At 41.2% G+C, this 22,174-nt stretch overlaps 1 protein-coding gene across 2 annotated transcripts in view; it reads right to left on the bottom strand.

Moving 5' to 3' along the window:
* Nucleotides 1-22,174, bottom strand: part of b4galt2 (beta-1,4-galactosyltransferase 2) — a 550,978-nt gene that overhangs the window by 236,745 nt on the left and 292,059 nt on the right. For both annotated transcript variants that reach the window (XM_043699063.2, XM_043699065.2), the window contains exon 3: nucleotides 16,942-17,177. In XM_043699063.2, the coding sequence (XP_043554998.2) occupies nucleotides 16,942-17,177 (236 nt within the window). The remainder of the gene's footprint in view (nucleotides 1-16,941; nucleotides 17,178-22,174) is intronic.

Genomic DNA, 22,174 nt, shown 5'->3' with positions numbered 1-22,174 from the left:
GCTGTACAGATTCGCTTCTGGGTCAGACAGAAGCATGCAGGTTAATGAATCTGTTTGATTCACTTCCCAGGTGGCCACCGACTTTGCCTCTCTTCCCCCTTTTTAAAGTGCTGTTGTTTGGATGTTTTTTTCCCCCAAAGTTCCAAAACAATGCTAAAGCTTATAAAACAGTAATTACTTCTCCTAGAATTTGAGGAAGTGAGATCCAGCACTGAAAATACCTCAGAAAAAAGGTAAAAATCACACAACACCAGGTTATAGTCCAACAGGTTTAATTGGAAGCACACTAGCTTTCGGAGCGACGCTCCTTCATCAGGTGATTGTGGAGGGCTCGATCGTAACACAGAATTTATAGCAAAAATTTGCAGTGTGATGTAACTGAAATTATACATTGAAGAATTGATTGACTGTTAAGCCTTTCATCTGTTAGAATACAGTGATAGTTTCACTTCTTTCATGTGTAAATCACAAAACCCTTTTTTTAAAGTTGCATTCTCGGGTTAGCTGTTAACAATGGTGCTAGCTAGACAATATGTTGAAGGTGTTAGCCCCCTGTGTTCTCTGTCTATGACCTGATGTTTAGATTGATTCCAATCTAAAAAGTGAGATAACAGAGTTATGTGTGGGAGTCTGTGTGTCTATAAGGGTGTGTGTGGGTGTCTGTGTGCGCGTCTGTGTGTATCTGTGTCCGTGTGTATGTGAGAGTGTGTGTGTGTAGGAATATCTGTGTGTGTGTGTGTGTGTGTGTATAGTGCAATGGTGATCACCTGTAATGTGACATGAACCCAAGGTCCTGGTTGAGGCCCTCCCTATGGGTACCGAATTTAGCTATCAGCCTCTGCTCGGCCACTTTTCTCTGCTGCCTGTCCCGAAGTCCACCTTGGAGGATGGTCACCCGAAGGTCCGAGGCTGAATGTCCTGGACCACTGATGTGTTCCCCAACTGGGAGGAAACCCTCCTGTCTGTTGATTGTTGTGCGGTGCCCATTCATCCGTTGTCGTAGCCTTTTCTCGGTTTCCCCAATATACCATGACTCCGGGCATCCCTGCCTGCAACGTATAAGATAGACAATGTTGGCTGAGTCACATGAGTACCTGCCATGTACACGGTGGGAGGTGTTCCCATGCGTAATAGTGGTATCTATGTCCACAATCTGACACGTCTTGCAGCATCCACTGTGACAGGGTTGTATGGAGTTGTCCTGAGAGCCGGGCAGTTTGCTACGAACAATGATCTGTTTGAGGTTTGGCGGTTGTTTAAAGGCAAGTAGTGGAGGTGTGGGGAAGGTCTTGGTGAGGTGCTCATCCTCATTGATAATGTGTTGCAGGTCACGAAGAACATGGCGTAATTTTTCAGCCCCTGGGAAGTACTGAACAACGAAGGGTACCCTGTCAGTTGCAGCCGTGTCTGTCTCCTGAGGAGGTCATTACGGTTCCTTGCTCTGGCATGTCGGAACTGGCGGTCGATGAGTTGAACATCGTACCCCGTTGTTGTGAGGGCATCCTTGAGTACTTCCAGGTGTTCGTCACGTTCCTCCTCATCTGAGCAGATCCGGTGAATGCGTAGGGCTTGTCCATAGGGAATGGCTGTTTTAATATGTTTTGGGTGGAAGCTGGAGAAGTGTAGCATTGTGAGGTTGTCTGTGGGTTTGCGGTAGAGTGTGGTGCTGAGGTGTCCGTCCTTGATGGAGACACACGTGTAGAAAATATAAGAAACCATAGAGATGTCCATGACATAGATGCTATTGTCTGCTTCCCCTCAAAGTAAACTCTCAAGGATTGTGAAACAATAATGCAGGTAATTTATTTAAACATAAAACTACATACACACAATATTCACTGGGAGCTAAGTGAATTAAAGCTGCCTTTTATCACAACTGCTCATAAACTGCCTACAAATCATGGGAGTGCTATACTGTATTGATTGAGACATACCTAACCGCATCTGCGGAAAGTCCAGCTCCTCGAAAACTACGTTAGGGAACTGGAATTGGAGCTGGATGAACTTCGGATCATTTGTGAGGCTGAGGGGGTTATTGAGAGGAGTTACAGGGAGGTAGTCACATCTCAGGTACAAGAAGAAGGTGGATGGATTACCGTCAGGGGACAGAAAGGGAACCGGCAGGCAGTGCGGGGAACCTTGTGGCCGTTCCCCTCAACAACAAATATACAGTTTTGGATACTGTTGGAGGAGACAACTTACCAGGGGTAAGCCTTCGGGTGCAGGTTTTTGGCACGGGTCGGGTACGTTTTGGCGCCGATCATTTGGCCCTGCCGTTTTGACTCAAACTGTTTTGGCGCTCATTACTTTGGCGCTGAGCTGTTTTGGCGCCAATTCAGGATTTTCAAAAAAGTCTCGTTTGGTTAAAGAAGAAAGGACGACTAACGACCCAATGTAATTTTCTCAACTAGCAAGAGTTGATAGTCAAAGCTGTAATGACCTGCTGTAGATTCAAATCTCGTTCTGTAATCATTTTCTCATTTAACAATTGTTAATAGTCATCTACTGCCTTGATGATACTTAAGCCCTTCTGTCTTCACATTGGAAAGCTGTAATACAATTTTCTTTCTATTTTCTTGTACAGCCCATACCAGAAATGGCTGAAAACATTCTAAGCAAGAGAGACAAACCAAAATTTTCACACGATGGTTATCTATATGTATTGGCGCCAAAACAGCTCAGCTCCAAAGTAATGAGCGCCAAAACAGTTTAGAGCCAAAACGGCGGGGCCAAATGATCAGCGCCAAAAGGGCGGCGCCAAATAGTCCCATTCCGCTTGGCACAGAGTCTGTTCCTGTTGCTCAGAGGGAAGGGGGAAGATGAGCAGAGCATTAGTCATTGGGGACTCCATAGTTAGGGGGACAGATTGGAGGTTCTGTGGGAACAAGAGATACTCATGGTTGGTGTGTTGCCTCCCAGGTGCCAGGGTTCGTGATGTCTCTGATCATGTTTTTGGGATCCTTGAGGGCAAGGGGCAGCAGCTCCAAGTCGCGGTCCACATAGGCACCAACGGCATAGATAGGAAGAGAGATGGGGATTTAACACAGAAATTCAGGGAGATAGGATGGAAGCCTGGAGCTAGGATAAACAGAGTTATTATCCCTGGTTTGTTGCCCGTGCCACGTGCGAGCGAGGTGAGGAATAGGGAGAGAGAGCAGTTGAACACTGGCTACAGGGATGGTGCAAGAGGGAGGGCTTGGATTCTTGGATAATTGAGGCTCTTTCTGGGATAGGTGGGACCTCTACAACCAGGACAGTCTTCACCTGAACCTGAGGGGTACCGATATCCTGGGGGGACATTTACTAATCCTCTTTATGTGGGTTTAAACTCATTCAGCAGGGGAATGGGAACCTAAACTGTAGTTCCAGTGTCCAGGAGGTTGAGAGTAGGGAGATCTGAAACAAGGTTTCAGGATCACAAGAGGGCACCAGCAAGCAAAAGGTTGGTTTGAAGTGTGTCTTCTTCAATGCCAGGAGCATCCAGAATAAGCTGGGTGAACTTGCAGCATGGGTTGGTACCTAGGACTTTGATGTTGTGGCCATTTCAGAGACATGGGTAGAGCAGAGACAAGAATGGTTGTTGCAGGTTCTGGGATTTAGATTTTTCAGTAAGAACAGAGAAGATGGTAAAAGAGGTGGGGGTGTGGCATTGTTAGTCAAGGACAGTATTATGGTTGCTGAAAGGACATTATAGGGACTCGTCAACTTAGGCAGTATGGGCTGAGATTAGAAACAGGAAAGGAGAGGTCACCCTGTTGGGTTTTCTATCGGCCTCTGAATAGTTCCAGAGAGTTCGAGGAAAGGAAAGCAAAGACAATTCTCTATAGGAGTAAGAGTAACAGGGTAGTTGTTACAGGGAACTTTAATTTCCCAAATATTGACTGGGAATACTATAGTTAAAGTACTTTAGATGGGTTAGTTTTTGTCCATTGTGTGCAAGAGGGTTTTCTGACAAAGTATGTAGATAGGCCAACAAGGGACGAGGTCACATTAGATTTGGTATCGGGTAATGAACCCGGCCAGGTGTTAAGATTTGAAGGTAGGTCAGCACTTTGATGATAGTGATCATAATTCAGTTATGTTTACTTTTGCAATGGAAACCGGAGGGCAAGTGCTACAACTCAGGGAAAGGCAATTATGATGGGATTAGACAAGATTTAGGATGCATAGGATGGGGAAGGAAACTGCAGGGCATGGGCACAATAGAAATGTGGAGCTTATTCAAGGAACAGCTACTGCATGCCCTTGATAAGCATGTACCTGTCAGGCAGGGAGGAGATGTGCAGGCTCAATTAGGGTGATTGAGATTTACAAGGTAGTCAGGAAAGAATGAAAATGAGAGCTATGATGAGCGAGAAGAGGACATGAGAAGTTGTTGGTGGATAGGATCAGGGAAACCCTAAAGCTTTCTATAGGTATATACGGAATAAAAGAATGACTAGAGTAAGATTAGAGCCAATCAATTATAGTAGTGGGAAGTTGTGCATGGACTCAGAGGAGAGAGGGAAGGCTAAATGAATATTTTTCATCAGTATTCACACTGGAAAAAGAAAATGTTGTCAAAGGGAATACTGAGATACAGGCTACTAGACTAGATGGGATTGAGGTTCACAAGGCGGAGGTGTTAGAAATTCTGGAAAGTGTGAAGTAGGTAAATCCCCTGGGCGGGATGCTAGTTATCCTAGGATTCTCTGGGAAGCCAGGGAGGAGATTACTGAGCCTTTGGCTTTGATCTTTATGTCGTCATTATCTACAGGAATAATACCAAAAGACTGGAGGATAGCAAATGTTGTTCCCTTGTTCAAGAAGGGGAGTAGAGACAACCCTGGTAATTATAGACCAGTGAGTCTTACTTCGGTTGTGGGTAAAGTATTGGAAAAGATTATAAGAGATGGGATTTATAATCATCTCGATAGGAATAAGTTGATTAGGGTTAGTCAACACAATTTTGTGAAGGATAGGTCATGCCTCACAAACCTTATTGAGTTCTTTGAGAAGGTGACCAAGCAGATGGATGAGGGTAAAGCCATTGATGTGATGTATATGGATTTCAGTAAGGCATTTGATAAAGTTCCCCATGGTAGATTACTGCACAAAATATGAAGGCATGGGATTGAGGGTGATTTAGCGGTTTGGATCAGAAATTGGCTAGCTGAAAGAAGGCAGATGATGGTGGTTAATGGAAAATGTTCATCCTGGAGTTCAGTTACTAGTGGCGTACCGCAAAGATCTGTTTTGGGTCCACTGCTGTTTGTCATTTTTATAAACAACCGAGATGAGGATGTAGCAGAATGGATTAGTAAATTTGTGGAGGACACTAAGGTTGGTACAGTTGTGGACAGTACCGAACAATGTTGTAGGTTACAGAGGGTCATAGATAAGCTACACATCTGGGCTGAGAGGTGGCAAATGCAGTTTAATGCGGAACAGTGTGAGGTGATTCACTTCGGAAGGAGTAACAGGAATGCAGAGTATCGGGCGAATGGTAAGATTCTTGGTAGTGTAGATGAGCAGAGAGATCTTGATGTCCATGTACATAGATCCCTCAAAGTTGCCACCCAGTTTGATAGGACTGTTAAGAAGGCAGACAGTACATTAGCTTTTTTTAGTAGAGGGATCGAGTTTCGGAACCATGAGGTCGTGCTGCAGCTGTACAAATCTCTGGTGTGGTTCCACTTGGAGTATTGCATGCGGTTCTGGTCACCAAATTATAAGAAAGATGTGGTAGCTTTGGAAAGGGTTCAGAGGAGATTTACGAGAATGTTGCCTGGTGTGGAGAGAAAGTCTTATGAGGAAAGGCTGAGGGACTTGAGGCTGTTTTCAAAAGAGAGAAGAAGGTTGAGACGTGACTTAATTGAGACACATAAGATAATCAGAGGGTTAGATAGGGTGGACAGTGAAAGCCTTTTTCTTGGGTTGGTGATGGCTAACACGAGGGGACGTAGCTTTAAATTGAGGGGTGATAGATATAGGACAGTTGTCAGAAGTAGTTTCTTTACTCAGAGACTAGTAGCGGTGGGGAACGCACTGCCTGCAACAGTTGTAGACTTGCCAACTTTACGGGCATTTAAATGACCATTGGATAGGCATATGGACGAGAATGGAATAGTGGAGGCTAGCTAGGCTTCAGATTAGTTTCACAGGGCAGCGCAACACCATGGGCCGAAGGGCCTGTACTGCGCTGTAATGTTCTACATTCTTTGTAGAAGTTATGTGCATATCATATCACAACTATAGTAAAAGAATATAAATTATTATACTATATTCCATCTTATATTAATTCCACAGTTCAAAACTAAAGTCTAAATAGCTTAAATATAACTGGCAGGCTATATGTGTAGAACATCAACAAACCTAGAAGGTCATAACCATCGTCATATAAAATAGCTTTTGATAATTAGAATCTTTTCATGATAGATCACTTATTATTTTCAGTACAAGTAGATGTGGTAATTATGGTTGTGCCCAAATTTTGTGCCGTACAGTCTTTGACACTTGGTGCTAATACAACCCAATGTAAATTTAACCCTGAAGGCCAGAAAGAAGTAGTAACTGTGTTTCACTGAACTTGAGTTTAACATCAAGATCATCAGAGGGTGAAGTTGAAAGAAATTGGGAGAAAGAGAGACAAAATTCAGTATTCGAGGCCATAGTGAAAATATCTTCTGTAGCCAGCTTCTTTTGTAACCTCACCTTATATGCAATTATTCAACATAAATGGCACTGACAATACACAGTGAAATATTTACAGTTCAACAACAGCATGAAATTGTGCCACATAAAGCCACCAAATCTACAATTTCTGGTCTTGGTCATTTGCTCATTCAACGTTTAATAAACATCCAAATGTTTTGAAATTGATAAGATCTGCAGGAGTAGCCCATTTGGCCAATTGAATCTGCTCTGCCATTCTTTAAAATTGCAACTGATCTGATTGTGTGGGCTTCCCCGATAACCCTTGATTTTCTTGTCAAGCAAAAGACTGTCCAGCTCCTCCATGGATTTATTCAATGACCCAGCTTTTACTGCTTCCTATGATTTTTAGATTAGATTCCCTACAGTATGCAAACAGGCCCTTTGGCCCAACAAGTCCAGATTCTGGATTAGTGGTGCTGGAAGAGCACAGCAGTTCAGGCAGCATCCAAGGAGCTTCAAAATCGACGTTTCGGGCAAAAGCCCTTCATCAGGAATAAAGGCAGTGAGCCTGAAGCGTGGAGAGATAAGCTAGAGGAGGGTGGGGGTGGGGAGAAAGTAGCATAGAGTACAATGGGTGAGTGGGGGAGGGGATGAAGGTGATAGGTCAGGGAGGAGAGGGTGGAGTGGATAGGTGGAAAAGGAGATAGGCAGGTAGGACAAGTCCAGACAAGTCATGGGGACAGTGCTGAGCTGCAAGTTAACCCTCCGAAGAGTAACTCACTCAGACCCATTCCCCTACCCTATATTTACCCCCTGACTAATGCACCTCACACTATGGGCAATTTAGTATGGCCAATTCACCTGGCCTGCTTATCTTTGTGACTGTGGGAGGAAACCGAAGCACCCAGAGGAAACCCACGCAGATACGGGGAGAATGTGCAAACTCCACACAGACAGTCGCCCAAGGTTGGAATTGAACCTGGGTCCCCGGTGCTGTGAGGCCACAGTGCTAACCACTGAGCCACCTTGCCGCGCCAACGTTAAGAAAATAAAACGCGAGGAACAGCAATCCCTCCTGATCTTAGTCTGAAATGGGAGACTCCTTATTTTCAAAATGTGCCCAAACTTCTAGATTCCTTTGCAAGAGGTTTGTACTCTCTCAGCATCTATCCTGTCAAACCCACTTAGGATTTTACATATTTCAATAAGACCACCTCTCATTCTTCAAAATTCCAATGGGTGCAGCTCAAACCTATTTAACTTTTCATTAGGCAATCCCATTGTCCTGGCCATGAGCTAGTGAAGGTTCTCAGAACAGTTCTAACACAAGTATATCTCCCCTTAAATAAGGAGACCAAACACGGTATTCCAAGTGTGTGCTTACCGATGTCCTGTAGAATGTTCAATCCCCCATACAATAAAAGCAAACATTCCATTTCCATTCCTAATTACTTGCTATACCTGCATGTCAACATTTTGTGATTCATGTACAAGGATTCCTCTGTCATGCCATATCTGGAATCTCTCTCCCACTAAACAATATCCTGCTTTCTGTCCTGCAAAACAGAACATCATCTCATTTTCCCTTAATTTATTTGTATTCCTTGGCAAAATCTTTGTATTCACCTCACAACTTATTTACCTAACTATCTATGTGGCTGCAGCAAATTTGGCACCAATATAATTGGCCACTTCAGCCAAGTCATTAATGTAAATTGTAAGTTATAGAGTCATAGAGATGTACAGCACGGAAACAGACCCTTCAGTCCAACCCGTCCATGCCGACCAGATATCCCAACACAATCCAGTCCCACCTGCCAACACCCGGCCCATTTCCCTCCAAACCCTTCCTATTCATATACCCATCCAAATGCCTCTTAAATGTTGCAATTGAACCAGCCTCTACCACTTCCTCTAGCAGCTCATTCCATACACATACCACTCTCTATGTGAAAATGTTACCCCACAGGTCTCTTTTATATCTTTCTCCTTTAAACCTAAATCTATACCCTCTAGTTCTGGACTCCCCGACCCCAGGGAAAAGACTTTGTCTATTTACCCTATCCATGACACTCAAAATTTTGTCAACCTCTATAAGGTCACCCCTCAGCCTCTGACGCTCCAGGGAAAACAGCTCCAGCCTGTTCAGCCTCTCTGTGTAGCTCAAATCCTCCAACCCTGGCAACATCCTTGTAAATCTCTTCTGAGCCCTTTCAAGTTTCACAACATCTTTCTGATAGGAAGGAGACCAGAATTGCACGCAATATTCCAACAGTGGCCTAAATAATGTCCTGTACAGCCACAACATGACCTCCCAACTCCTCTACTCAATACTCTGGCAAATAAAGGAAAGCATACCAAACGCCTTCTTCATTATCCTATCTACCTGTGACTCCACTTTCAAAGAGCTATGAACCTGCACTCCAAGGTCTCTTTGTTCAGCAACACTCCCTAGGACCTTACCATTAAGTGTTGAACCCGGCGACATTATAGCTTACCTACTTGGAAATATGATTTGGAGATGCCAGTGTTGGACTGGGATGGATAAAGTTAAAAATCACACAACACCAGATTATATTCCAACATGCTTATTTGGAAGTGCAAGCTTTCAGAATGCTGCTCCGAGCTACCTGATGAAGGAGCAGTGCTATGAAAGCTTGTACTTCCAAATAAACCTGTTGGACTATAACCTGTTGTGTCATTTTTAACTTTACCTGAAAAAATCCACTTCTACTCACTTTGTTTCCTGTTAGTTAACCAACCTCTTAGCCATAGTAGTATATTACCACAAAAATCATGAACTCTGTCTTCTACAGTAACATCTGATGTGGTATTGTACCGAATTTCATTTGGAAATTCAAATACGCTACCTCATCAGTTTCCCTTTCATCCACCCTACTTGTTACATCCACAAAGAAATCTTATAATGTATCAAGCACCATTTCCCTTTCAAAAAATTATGCTGACTTTGTCTGTCTGATTTATGATGATTTTCTAAATTTCCCACTATTATATTCTCAGTAATGGATTCTTGCATTTTTCCAGTAATGGATGTTAGTCTAACTACCTATGGTTTCTTGCTTTCAGTCTCTCTTCGCACTTGAGTAGTGGCACTATATTTTGGGATGGTCCAATCTTTAGGAACTTTCCACATTCTTGAAAGATTATAAGCAATGAATTACAGAGATATTACAGTGCTGAAAGAGTCATTCAGCCCATCAAGCCTGCACTGGATTGTTAAAGGAGCTGGAATCACATTCTTTAAGACCCTAGAATATAGGCCATCAAGCCAAGGGGATTTGTCAGCTTTTAGACCATTAGTTTTCCTTGTGATATTTCTCTTGTGATAGCGATTGTTTTAAGTTCCTGCCTCGCTTTTACCTCTTGATTTTTCTTATTATTCTTGGAATGTCGTGTCTTTCACAGTGAAGGCAGATTCAAAATGCTTTTTTCAAATTCACAGTTATTTCATGGTTTCCCATGATTCTTTCCCCCAATCTCACTCTCTAAAGGAGAAAGTGAGGACTGCAGATGCTGGAGATCAGAGCTGAAAAAGCGCAGCAGGTCAGGCAGCATCCAAGGAGCAGGAGAATCGACGTTTCGGGCATAAGCCCTTCTTCAGGAAATTCCTGCCTGACCTGCTGCGCTTTTCCAGCAACACATTTTTCAGCTCACTCTCTAAAGGACCAACATTTACTTTAGCTACTCGTTTACTTTTTATACAAAAAGTAGCATGTAAACACATTCAGTAAAAGTTTATATACATATAAAAGTTAGCATGTTTACATGCTAACTTTTTCTCAAACTACTATTTCACCCTTGTTTAAAATTCATCCTTTGCTCACTGTCAAAACTTTCCCAGTCTTCTGGTCTTCCAGTAATCTTGCCAGTATTGCTCATTTTTCTTCCAATTTCGGTTTCATCGTTACTTCCTCAGTTGGCCACAGATGGTACTTTCATCTGGTAGAAGTTTATTTTTCTTTTTTTAGTGAAATACATTATTATTTAGAATTATGAATACCTCCTTAAATGTCTGCCCTTGTTTCTCTAGCATCTTTCATTTTAATAAGATCCAAGTACTAGGGATGCTGGAGATCTGAAATAAAGCAGAAATTGCTACAGAAGGAGAAAGAAATTTTACATTTCTAAGCTGATACGACTGTTTGAAAAAGGATCATAGCATCACACAGTACAGAATAGACCCTTTGGCGCATTAACTCTGTACTGCCAAAGTACACTACTACCTACACTCGTCCCACTTTCCTACACTAGACTGTAACCTTGAATGTTGTGATTTTGGACTGGAAATGTTAATATTGTTTCTCTCTTTACAGATACTGCAAACCTTTCTCCAGCACTTGTTTTAACTTTTGTTTCACCTACTTTTCGATTCCACTTTAGTCTACACTATCTCATACTCTAAGTACCTTTATTTGGAGTTAAAGCTTAGCTTCAGGCCCAAGATTCTCAGAACTAGTCTAAACATGGCATTCTTAAATGTTATGATCATACTTCCTAGATGCTCTTAATTAATCCTGTCTCTGAAGTCAGTACTAGGCTAAAATTGCCTCTCTCCTGTGAGTTCCAGAATGTACTGGTCTAAGAATTTGCCTCCAATTATTGGGAAAATTACTGCAAAATTAAATTCTGGATACTTTCAATAATAAGGATGATAAATACTGCAAAGTAATTAACTCATTAAAAGTCAGAATTCAAAATTCAGTTCTAAGTACATGTATAAATGTTTCAAGTCAAACTGTTTATAAAATGCCCTCATCCTATGTCCAGCCATTACTGTCCTGGAGCTTAATTATCAATGGAATTATGTCTTAATTACACTTTTTAGAAGGTTAAAACTATTATTTCACTTGATCTCTTTTAATATTCCCTAATCTCACTTGTCCCTAGGTGCCTGCATGTCCATTTATTGAAAAGTAGAGATGGTGCAAATACAATTCTTAAGTACTTTTCTGAATACCTGTAAGCTTGGTCCATTCCACTTGTGCTTTAGAGCAACATTTCACCTCCACTAAGCCCCTTTATGAAACAATGTGATATTCAAAACAGATGCAAAATGAAGCCATAATAATGCTTTGTGAAGTGTAACGAGGACCATAGAGTCATTACAGCACAGGAGGAGGTCATTCAGATTATAGAGTCCATGCTGTTTCTCTGTAGAATAATTCATCAGTTCCATTACCCCATTCCATCCAGTAGCTTTCCAAGTTTATTTCCATCAAATACTCATTTAATTTATTTTTGAAATCATTCATAATCATGGTTTCTCCTACTTTTACAGGCAGAGTGTTCCAAGTCATAAAATATTCTTCCTCAAATCCTTTCTGTGCCTCTCATCCGATAGCCTTCAACTAACTCCATCTCCAGCCCATGTAATTTGAAGCATTCTCAAATATTAAAGAGTATATAAGAGAATATATTACTTGTTCTCTATTGTTTATTTTAACTTCTCTGCTTTAGCCATCGTCATAAAATGGAATGCTGCACTTAACATTTCACCAATCTGCACACACTAATCTTTTCTAACTCTTTCGGAGTTTTCTCTTTTCAGCCATTTACTTCTCTTTCTTGTGAGGCATGCTTTTCCTTCCAAATTCCAAGTCTCTTTCAGTGATACTCCCGGTCTTTTAACATGATGCTTTCACAAACAGCTTGGTGCACGGGGAAAACAGAGACTTGGCTTAGAATATTTCCATTGAGGCCAATTTACATTATGAGCAGCAGGAATCAAAGGACAATCACTGGGAATCCCATTGCTGAACTACAACTATCTCCATCATCTGGTAGCTCAATAGGACAGGGCAAATAGAGCTTCAACTCATTGTGACAGAGGATGAAAATTGTGACAGAGGATGAAAATTGTGCCTGCCATTTCCCACATGGCAAGTTCTTAACCTCAGCCACGCCTTTACGGAAGGCACCAAGGTAGTGGCCAAATCACCCCAGACCCTCTTGTGCATCTCCTAGCTGGCAGTTAACAGAGTAGCTAGTAAGGTATCTGCCTGCCCTCTCAGTCAGGCTATGATCCATGTTGTATGAAAACCTAAAGAGGGGAAGGTGAGAAAATATGTCTTTAATATCACATTGGCGAAGGGAAAACCGAACTCACAAATTTGATTGATGCTATGTCACATTCAGGTTTGGGTGGACTGACAGTCATCTCAATCTGGAGTGAGGAAATTATCTCTTGACACATTGTTTATACATAATTTTCTGTGCCACCACAGAGAGAATAATTAATAAAATTAATTAATAAACATATAGGAAGCCAATTGTTGATTATTGCTTTGACTGGCAGGTAAATTGGGTAATTCACTTTAGGAACAATATGAAGTGCCATACTATAGTGGACATAGTCTAATAATCCAAAGGGCCAGACTAATTCAGAGAATGAGTGATCAATTCTAACTAGAATAGCAAGAATTTGAGTTTGGCTTAAAGAACTGGCAATAAATAAAAAGCCATCAGCAAAAGTGATTGCTCGGCTGTAGAATTGATCTAAAAACAATCACTTTGCTGATGTTCTTCAGGGAAGACAGCATGCTGTCCTCATCTAGGTTAGCCTCAATGTGGTTTCAGACACATTCACAAATGATTGACTCTTAATTGCCCAGTGTTTGAGCAAACTAGTCAGTTGTATGAAATTCAAGGTAACTAGGGATGAGCAATATATGTTAGCGGCACTTACTTCCAAGAGTGAAAAAAAACCTTTATCCAGTTTGTAACACATTTCTACCTGCACTTTATTATAATAGATTAAGCGTATTCCATTCTGCATATTTTGGCCCTACCAAAGCCATTCTGTGTTGTGTAAAGCTATTTTTTTAAGGCCACCCATCTCTTTCCCTTTAAGCAATTAAGGAATAGCCAAGACAGTCTCCAGTGCATGAGCACACAAAAGGAAACAAAAACAAACTGACTTTCAATTTATGTGGTCCCTTTGATATCCTCAGAACAAACCTTTGCAGGCAATTAAGTAGTTCTGAAGTACCTGCTACTGTTGTAGGCAAAGATATCAAGCAATGCACATAGCATATCCTCACAAATGTGGTGACTAACTAGTTTATCTGTTTGCGTGATGCCAATTGAGGGATAGATTTAACGACAACACTGGGATGGTTCCATTTTTTTTCAAAAAAGTGAACTATGCCCAACTGAACAGGGAGACAAGGTCTTCATTTAACATTTCATACAAAAAAAGGTATCTCTATGATTGTAGAATTCCTTCAGTATAATGCTGTACAATATTCCTTCTTCACTCAAAAACGATTTAGTCTCATTTGTCAGTGTGTGGCTATGGCCACTTGTAACAGGGCTGTTGTGCTGAACACTGGTAATGTGTACCACACAATGGTTGCCTTATTAATCCATTATTTCCCATTCCATAACTTGACTTCATAATACTGATGGTTATAAATTTACAAAAAAAGAAAACCAGTTGTACATGTTACATCTGTTTTGTTCTAATCTACCACATTTCTGCATCTTCCTGAACAAACAAATATTTCAACCACACTTTTTCTACTTTCTGATAATAACTGACATCTTCCAAAAAGTATTTTTTGGGACCGGCGTTTGCCTATATTTGACAACTAAAAGGACTGTGTCCAAGACAGTTAAGCAGAATTGAATTCGCTTTGAGTGCCAACCTAGTCCAAAGCATTCACAAATAATCAATAATCTTACAGGCAGTGTCAAGATGCTTCCCTGATTAATGAAGCTTCTTAAAAACTGAAGAAAAATAATACCAAGATAACTACTTTAAGTGTAAAGTGATCCTCCACCACAATCTTTGAAAAGAATGGAATGAGCTGCCAAAGGAAGTGGTGGAGGCTGGTACAATTGCAACATTTAAAAGGCATTTGGATGGGTATATGAATAGGAAGTATTTGGAGGGATATGGGCCGGGTGCTGGCAGGTGGGACGAGATTGGGTTGGGATATCTAGTCGGCATGGACGGGTTGGACCGAAGGGTCTGTTTCCATGCTGTATATCTCTATGACTCTTTAATAGAGTTGTGGTATGTTGCAAAAAACTACAAAAGCATCTAACATCACAGCTCCAATCTTTCTTGAGTTAGTCAGAAGTCACACGACACCAGGTTGTAGTCCAACAGATTTATTTGAAATCATAAGCTTTCAGAGTGTTGCTCCTTCATCAGGTGAAGTCTTATGATTTCAAATAAACCTGTTGGACTACAACCTGATGTCATGTGACTTTTGACATTGTCCACCCCAGTCCAACACCCGCACCTCCACATCATTTCTTGAGTTTAAATATAATGCTTTTAAACTCGAGGTGAAGGACAGCCCAGTTGTAAATGGGAAATTCTTTCACTGGTTGCAGAAACTTGAAACATTCTCCTGATCTTTCACTAAAGTTAGAGAGGTTGATTTTGTGTGAAATTCATGGCTAAGATGCAAAGAAAATACGGGGAGGGGGTCTGTACCCATCATAGATGTTCATCCACAGTGCCACCATCACCACAAAGCAATACTGTATTATTAGATACCTTCCAATCAATCTCTTCAGCAATATTACTCCACACCTCTGGAGCAGGTTGGACTTGATTACGGTCCTCCTGGCTCAGAGGTAGGGACACTAACACAGTGCCACAAGAACCCTGGATAATGTTGCAGTATTACCCAAAACAATTTAACTTAAGACAGGCTGTCTCTGATCATCAACTCTGAATCACAAAACAAAGGAACAAGAGGAAATAAGCAGCAACATGTCTAGTGTAGGTACATCCCCCTTTTGGATCTGTAATAAGTTGCACATCCCCCGGTATCATTTTCTACCTTCCCATTGTAAATTATGTAAAAGGATACAGCGGATCACAAATTCTAATTAATCAAATACCTTTTGTTTACTTCTTGGATGAGAATCAGACGTTGACATTCCTCTGAAGTAATATTGGTGACTAATTTGAATTGAAAATATTTCTCTAGAGCAGTAGGCTTGACAGAATTAGAGTAGACACAACAACTTGCAACTCAGTGAAGATGAAGTGTCAAACCTGAAGAATGTGGAGAATCACTGTAATTTTGATCTTTCATGCAGATAGAGTCATAGTCATAGAGATGTACAGCTCGGAAACAGATCGCTCGGTCCAACTTGTGCTTACCGACCAGATATTCCAACCCAATCTAGTCCCACCTGCCAGCACCCGGCCCATATCCCTCCAAATCCTTTCTATTCATATACCCATCCAGATGCCTTTTAAATGTTGCAATTGTACTCGCTTCCACCACTTCCTCTGGCAGCTCATTCCATACACGTACTACCCTCTGCGTGAAAAAGTTGCCTCTTAGGTATCTTTTATATCTTTCCCCTCTCACCCTAAACCTATGCCCTCTAGTTCTGCACTCCCCGACCCCAGGGTAAAGACTTTGTCCATTTATCCCATCCATGTCCTTCATGATTTTATAAACCTCTATAAGGTCCCCCCTCAGCCTCCGACGCTGCAGGGAAAACAGCCCTAGCTATTAAATCTCTCCCGAGAGCTCAAATCCTTCAACCCTGGCAACATTCTTATAAATCTTTTCTGAACCCTTTCAAGTCTTAAAACATCTTTCCGATAGGAAGGAGACCAGAATTGCATGCAATATCCCAATAGTGGCCTAACCAATGATCTGTACAGCCGCAACATGACCTCCCAACTCCCGTACTCAATACTCTGTACAATAAAGGAAAGCATACCAAACTCCTTCTTCACTATTCTATCTACCTGCGACTCCACTTTCTAGGAGCTGTGAACCTGCACTCCAAGGTCTCTTTGTTCAGCAACATTCCCTAGGACCTTACCATTAAGTGTATAAGTACTGCTAAGATTTGCTTAAACAAAATGCAGCACCTCACATTTATCTAAATTAAACTCCATCTGCCACTTCTCAGCCCATTGGCCCATGTGATCAAGGTCCCGTTGTAATCTGAGGTAACCTTCTTCGCTGTCCACTACACCTCCAATTTTGATGTCATCTGCAAACTTACCAACTGTATCTCTTATGCTTACATCCAAATCATTTATATAAATTATCAAAAGTAGTGACCCGGATTACAATGTCGAGGAGATAGATGATAGCAAATCAGATATAGCTCATTTAAATATAGTTGTGTTTTGATATTCAATTGACATAATAAGGGCAAGAGGTGTGAAACCATAATGTGGAATCATATAAATCAAATATGATCAACAGCTCACGCTCATAATTAGCTCCAATGAAATCCTTGGCTTACAATAAGGCATCACCATCTCAATGTAAGACTTCTTGTTCAGGCACTCACCTGGTTTATAATATAAATTCCATAGTTGATCTTCTGCCTGCGTAGAATGGGGTGTAAGTAATGCAGCCAGAACTTCAAATGATGTTCCCTGTGCCTGAATGGAATTATGATGGCAACTCTTTGCTTAGCGATGCAGTCTGAAGGCTTGTATTTGCCACCCATTCGTACATCTGGATTCTCCCGCTGAACTTTCTCCATTGTCATCAGTGAGTTGAATTCTATCAGCAATCTTCCAACTGCAACATAATTTTTTCAAAAAAGGAAAAAAAAATGTCAATCGATACACATATGTTTGCAAAGGGTGTTTTTCTTTTGTAAAGATATCATATGAAGGACATTCGGAAACCCTAGAGGCCAACGGTCTGCATTTTCACTTCCCCAGTCTGTCAGGTGTGGAGATAGGTTTGGAACCTGAGTGGTAAGGTCTAGGGATCTCAGACATTGAGATTCCCCATATTTTGTGGTGAATGGCAGGGTTGCCCAGTTGGGTGCACTAGACCACGCAAACAATTACTGCCTGGATTCAGCAGCCCAGCCAGGACATAGTTGCTGGATTTCCTGTGGAAATCAGGCCATCCATTGATAAATTCAAATTGTGAACAACAGTAAGGTTTACGTTTCAACATACCACCATGTTTTCTGGCCAACATTTCTCCCTCAGGCCTGCTGTCCTGTTCCAGTGAAGCTCAGCACAAGCTGAAAGAACAGCATCTCATTTTCCACTTGGGGATCCTGTTGCTTCAGGATTCAATATCAAGTTCAATAATTTTAGGACCTGAACATCTTCAGCTATATCCTTGATCCACCCCCACATCCCAGGCCTTGTGACATGCATTGCTGTCAGCATAGTCAACCCATTTTCACCTACTTATAGTCCCCATTATCAGTGTTTCTTTCTCCCTCTGCATACTATCATTCATCCCTAACTGTTGTTCTCTCCCTTTTTTGCAAAACTTCTATGTCTTATGACCTTATACTCCACAACCTGGTGAAGGAGCAGTGCTCCGAAAGCTAGTGCTTCCAAATACACCTGTTGGACTATAATCTGATGTTTAACTTCTCTCTCTCTCTGGTATCCATCTCTGCCTATCTGCTCAGTCCCTTCCCCCATCCCCACGTCAGCTTACATACCACCTTTTCCTAGCTATTATCAGTTCTCAAGAAGGGTTTCTGGACTCAATGTTAACTCTGCTTTCTTTCCACAAAAGCTGGCAGACCTGATGGGTTTTTTCAGCAATTTCTGTTTTGCTTAACAATCAAAGGGTCACTTTAATACTAAAGTGCAAACTTGTACTCGCCTTGCAACAGGCAGTATTCCAACTTCCTACCTTCATTAATGCTGGAAATTTGTGGATTTGAACTTATATCCTGATTTTTTATAAATTAAATCATTCCTATGCACAAACACAATGAATCCAAAGCTGCTAATTTTTTGTGGTTAAAACTCACCCAGTACGTCTCTAGCTATGAGAAAAATCTCAGTAGCATTCCCAAGGATGTGACTTTCCAAATTACTTTTCCTATATATAATTTGCTTTAAAATGCAATATTATATAGGTTGAAAGGTAGATTATTCAGGAATGCTGCTTAACTTCATTAATTAGCCTCATAATTGAAATTGTACAGCAGCAGGTTGAAATATAAATGTGTATACGAATTCCAAATCATAGTCTTGTTCCCTGAGCAGGCTGCTTCCATTATGTGGTGTCATTCTGCTTAAAATATCATTGAGATCAGTAGACACATGAAAAACAATCTCTGGGGACTTCATTAACATACTAACATTCACAAACATCTTGGTATAAAAGTTTTAAGTTACTATAATATGAAGTAAAAGTTGCTAGTCCTCGCCAGGGCACTGAAGAATAACCCTGTAAGTAGACAAACTACAAAAGGCTTTGTTGCAAATCAGCTCTGCCAGAGACTGCCACCAGCACGTCTTAGAATCATAGAATCCCTACAGTGTGGAAACAGGCCCTTCGGCCCAACAGGTCCACACCAACTCTTCAAAGACTATCCCACCTAGACCCATTCCCCTTTTACTCTACATTTATCCCTGAGTAATGCATCTAACCTACAATCCCTGAACACTTTGGGCAATTTAGGATGGCCAATTCACCTAACCTCATCTTTGGACTTTGGGAAGAAAATGGAGCACCTGGAGGAAACCCACGCAGACAAGGGGAGAATGTTCGACTCCACACAGATAGTCACCTGAGGTTGGAATTGAATCCGGGTCCCTGGCACTGTGAGGCAGCAGTGCAAATCACTGAGCCACCACACCCCCCCCCCCCCCCCTTCTCTATATGTCAGTTGTCTATCGACTCTTTTGTACTTTGTAACAAAAAATGGGTAGGAAACCTTGCTCTGCAGAGTTACTGATAATACTTTCCCTATCCACATCACCAAAACCTGATTGTAAGCATGGACTTGTGACAATCCAACAACAAAAGACAAAAGAATGAAAATAGCTCAACAAGTGTGATTCAACTTCAACAAACTGAATTCAGTGTTGCATACCCTATCATCACCCACATCAGTATAGGACATCGAGTTACTATGTCCCCATGACAATGGTCCCAGGACTTTGGTGAGTAGCCATCAATTTTTCACTTTATAATGAGGAGGAGTGTTCATTATGATACTAAACTCAATAGATTACAGAGAAACAATTTACTCCAGAGACAAAAGAAAATAGAAATTAATTTCCATCACATAATAAAAAAAGGCCAATAACATTTCCATTCACTTCTTCAGGTTCGGAAATCCTTGAAAGCAGTATTCCGCATAGACAGGGTGGTGAGGAAGGTGTTTGGTATGCTTGCCTTTATTGGTCAGATATTGAGTATAGGAATTGGGACATCATTTTGCAGCTATACATGACATTGGTGAAGCCACCTTTGGAATACAGTGTACAATTCTGCTTGCCATGCAAAAGGAAGGATGTTGTTAAATTAGAAAGCATGCATAAAAAAATTTCCAAGGCTGTTGCTAGGACTGGAGGGTTTGAGTTATTAAAGAGAATTTGGATAGGCTGGGACTATTTTCTCGGGAGCATCAGAGGCTGAGGGATGACCGTATAGAGGTTTGTAAAATTATATAAATAGATGAGGTAAATAGCCAAGGTCTTTTTCCAAGGGAGTCCAAAATCATAAGCCATATACTGAAGTTGAAAGAACCAAAATTTAAAAGGGATCTGAGAGGCAAAGTTTTCACTCAGAGGGTGGCGCACATATGGAATGAACTGCCAGAGCAAGTGGTAGAGATGGGGATAATAACAACATTTAAAAGACATTTGAACAGGTACATGGATGGGAAAGGTTTACAGGGATGTGGACCAAATGCAGGCAAATGGGACGAGTTAAATTTAGGATACTTGGTTAGCATGGATGAGTTAGACCGAAGGGTTTGTTTCCACGCTGTATGACTTTATGACTCTAAAAACGCACGCTCTAGCGCACTCCCAGTCTTTGACTGTGACAGGATTTTGAACACAAACATGAAGCTCCTGGTCTATATATATATATGATGATATACTATAATGTGGGAGATTTTGTGTTACTTTGGGTCAGTTGTTTGGATTTTATAGCACATTTGCTTTTGCGTTTCTCATATTTTGCCTGTGTGCTACAAGAACAATGGCCTCATGGGATCATTGCTGAACACGTTATGTAAATCATATAATTAAGCCAAAGCTGGTTATACAAATTGTGTCAACCACATGGATAGGATTAACTTTGGGGCCACAGCAACTGTAGAAACGATTTATTCCCTGCAAATATTTCCGTCTAACACAAGTGTCACTAATTAAAATTCAGTTTACAATAACTAAAGCCTAAATTTGTCGCAATTGATCAGGATAAATTGACAAACATATTAAATTTTACAAAAGCAAATTAATTTATTTCTACTTCTCAAAGGAATAACACCACAAAAATGAGTTAAGCAATTAAATCATTGGATATTTCAACAAGACCTGTCAGCCTGACTTCAGTGGTGGATAAGTTGTTGGAGGTGATTCAGAAAGATAGGATTTGTATGCATTTGAAGAGGCAAGGAGTTTTTAGGGATAGTCAGCATGGTTTTGTGCAAGAGAAATCATGTATCACAAACTTGATTGAGGTTTTTGAGTAGTAACCAAGAAGATTGAAAAGTGAAAGGCATTGTTTACTTGGACTTCAGTAAAGCCGTTGACAAGGTACCATAGGCAGCATCTGAGGAGCAAGAGAGTCGACATTTCGGCCATAACCACTGGAAACATTGACTCTCTCCTGAGATGCTGCCTGACCTACTGTACCTTTTCCAGCGCCATACTTTATCAACTCTGACTCTGCAGCATCTGCAGTCCTCGCTGTCTCCCAGACTAATTAGTAAAGTTAGATCATTTGGGATTCAGGGGGAGTTTGCCAATTGGATACAAAATTGACTTAATGGTAAGACTTAGAGTGTGGTGGTGGAGGGTTGTTTATCAGACTGGAGGCCTGTGACCAGCGGTGTCCACAGAGGCTGGTGCTGGGTCCACTTTTTTTTGTCATTTCTATGAATGATTTGGATGGGAATATAGGAGGCATGGTTAGTAAGTTTGCAGATGACATTTATGTTGGTGGAATGGTGGACAGTAAAGAAGGTTACCTAAGGTTACAAAGAGATCTGGTCAATGGGTTGAAGAGTGGCAGATGGAGTTTAATTTGGATAAATGTGAGATATTGTATTTTGGTAAAAGAAACAAGGGCAGGGCTTATACAATTAAAAGTGGTGCTTTGGGAAATGTTGTAAAACAGAGTGACTAAGTGGTTCAGGTACATAATTCTTTGAAATTTGTGTCACATGTGGACAGGGTGACTAAGAAGCCATTTCGCAGACTTGCCTTCATTACTCAGATCTCTGAGTACACAAGATGGGTCATCATGCTGAGGTTGTACAGTGTGTTGACGAGGTCTCTCCTGGAGTACCGTGTCCAGTTCTGGTTGCCTTGTTATAGGAAGGATATTATTAAGCTGGAGAGAGTTCAGAAAAGATTTACCAGGATGTTGCCAGGAATACAGGTTTTGCGTTATAAGGAGAGGCTAGATAGGCTGGGACATTTTTCAGTGGAGCATAGCAAGTTGAGGGGTGACCATATAGAGGTTTATAAAATCATGAGGGGTATAGATATGGGAAATGGCAGGTGTGTCTTTTCCAGGTTGAGGGATTTCAAGATTGGGTGCATATTTCTAAGTGGAGAGAAGAAAGA

This window comes from Chiloscyllium plagiosum, unplaced genomic scaffold (assembly GCF_037043375.1).
Source record: "Chiloscyllium plagiosum isolate Xiang-an unplaced genomic scaffold, Cpla_swu_hap1 HiC_scaffold_9, whole genome shotgun sequence".
Classification (NCBI taxonomy): Eukaryota; Metazoa; Chordata; class Chondrichthyes; order Orectolobiformes; family Hemiscylliidae; genus Chiloscyllium; species Chiloscyllium plagiosum.
The sequence above is the reverse complement of the archived record's forward strand: the minus strand, read 5'-3'. Positions and strand labels throughout refer to the sequence as shown.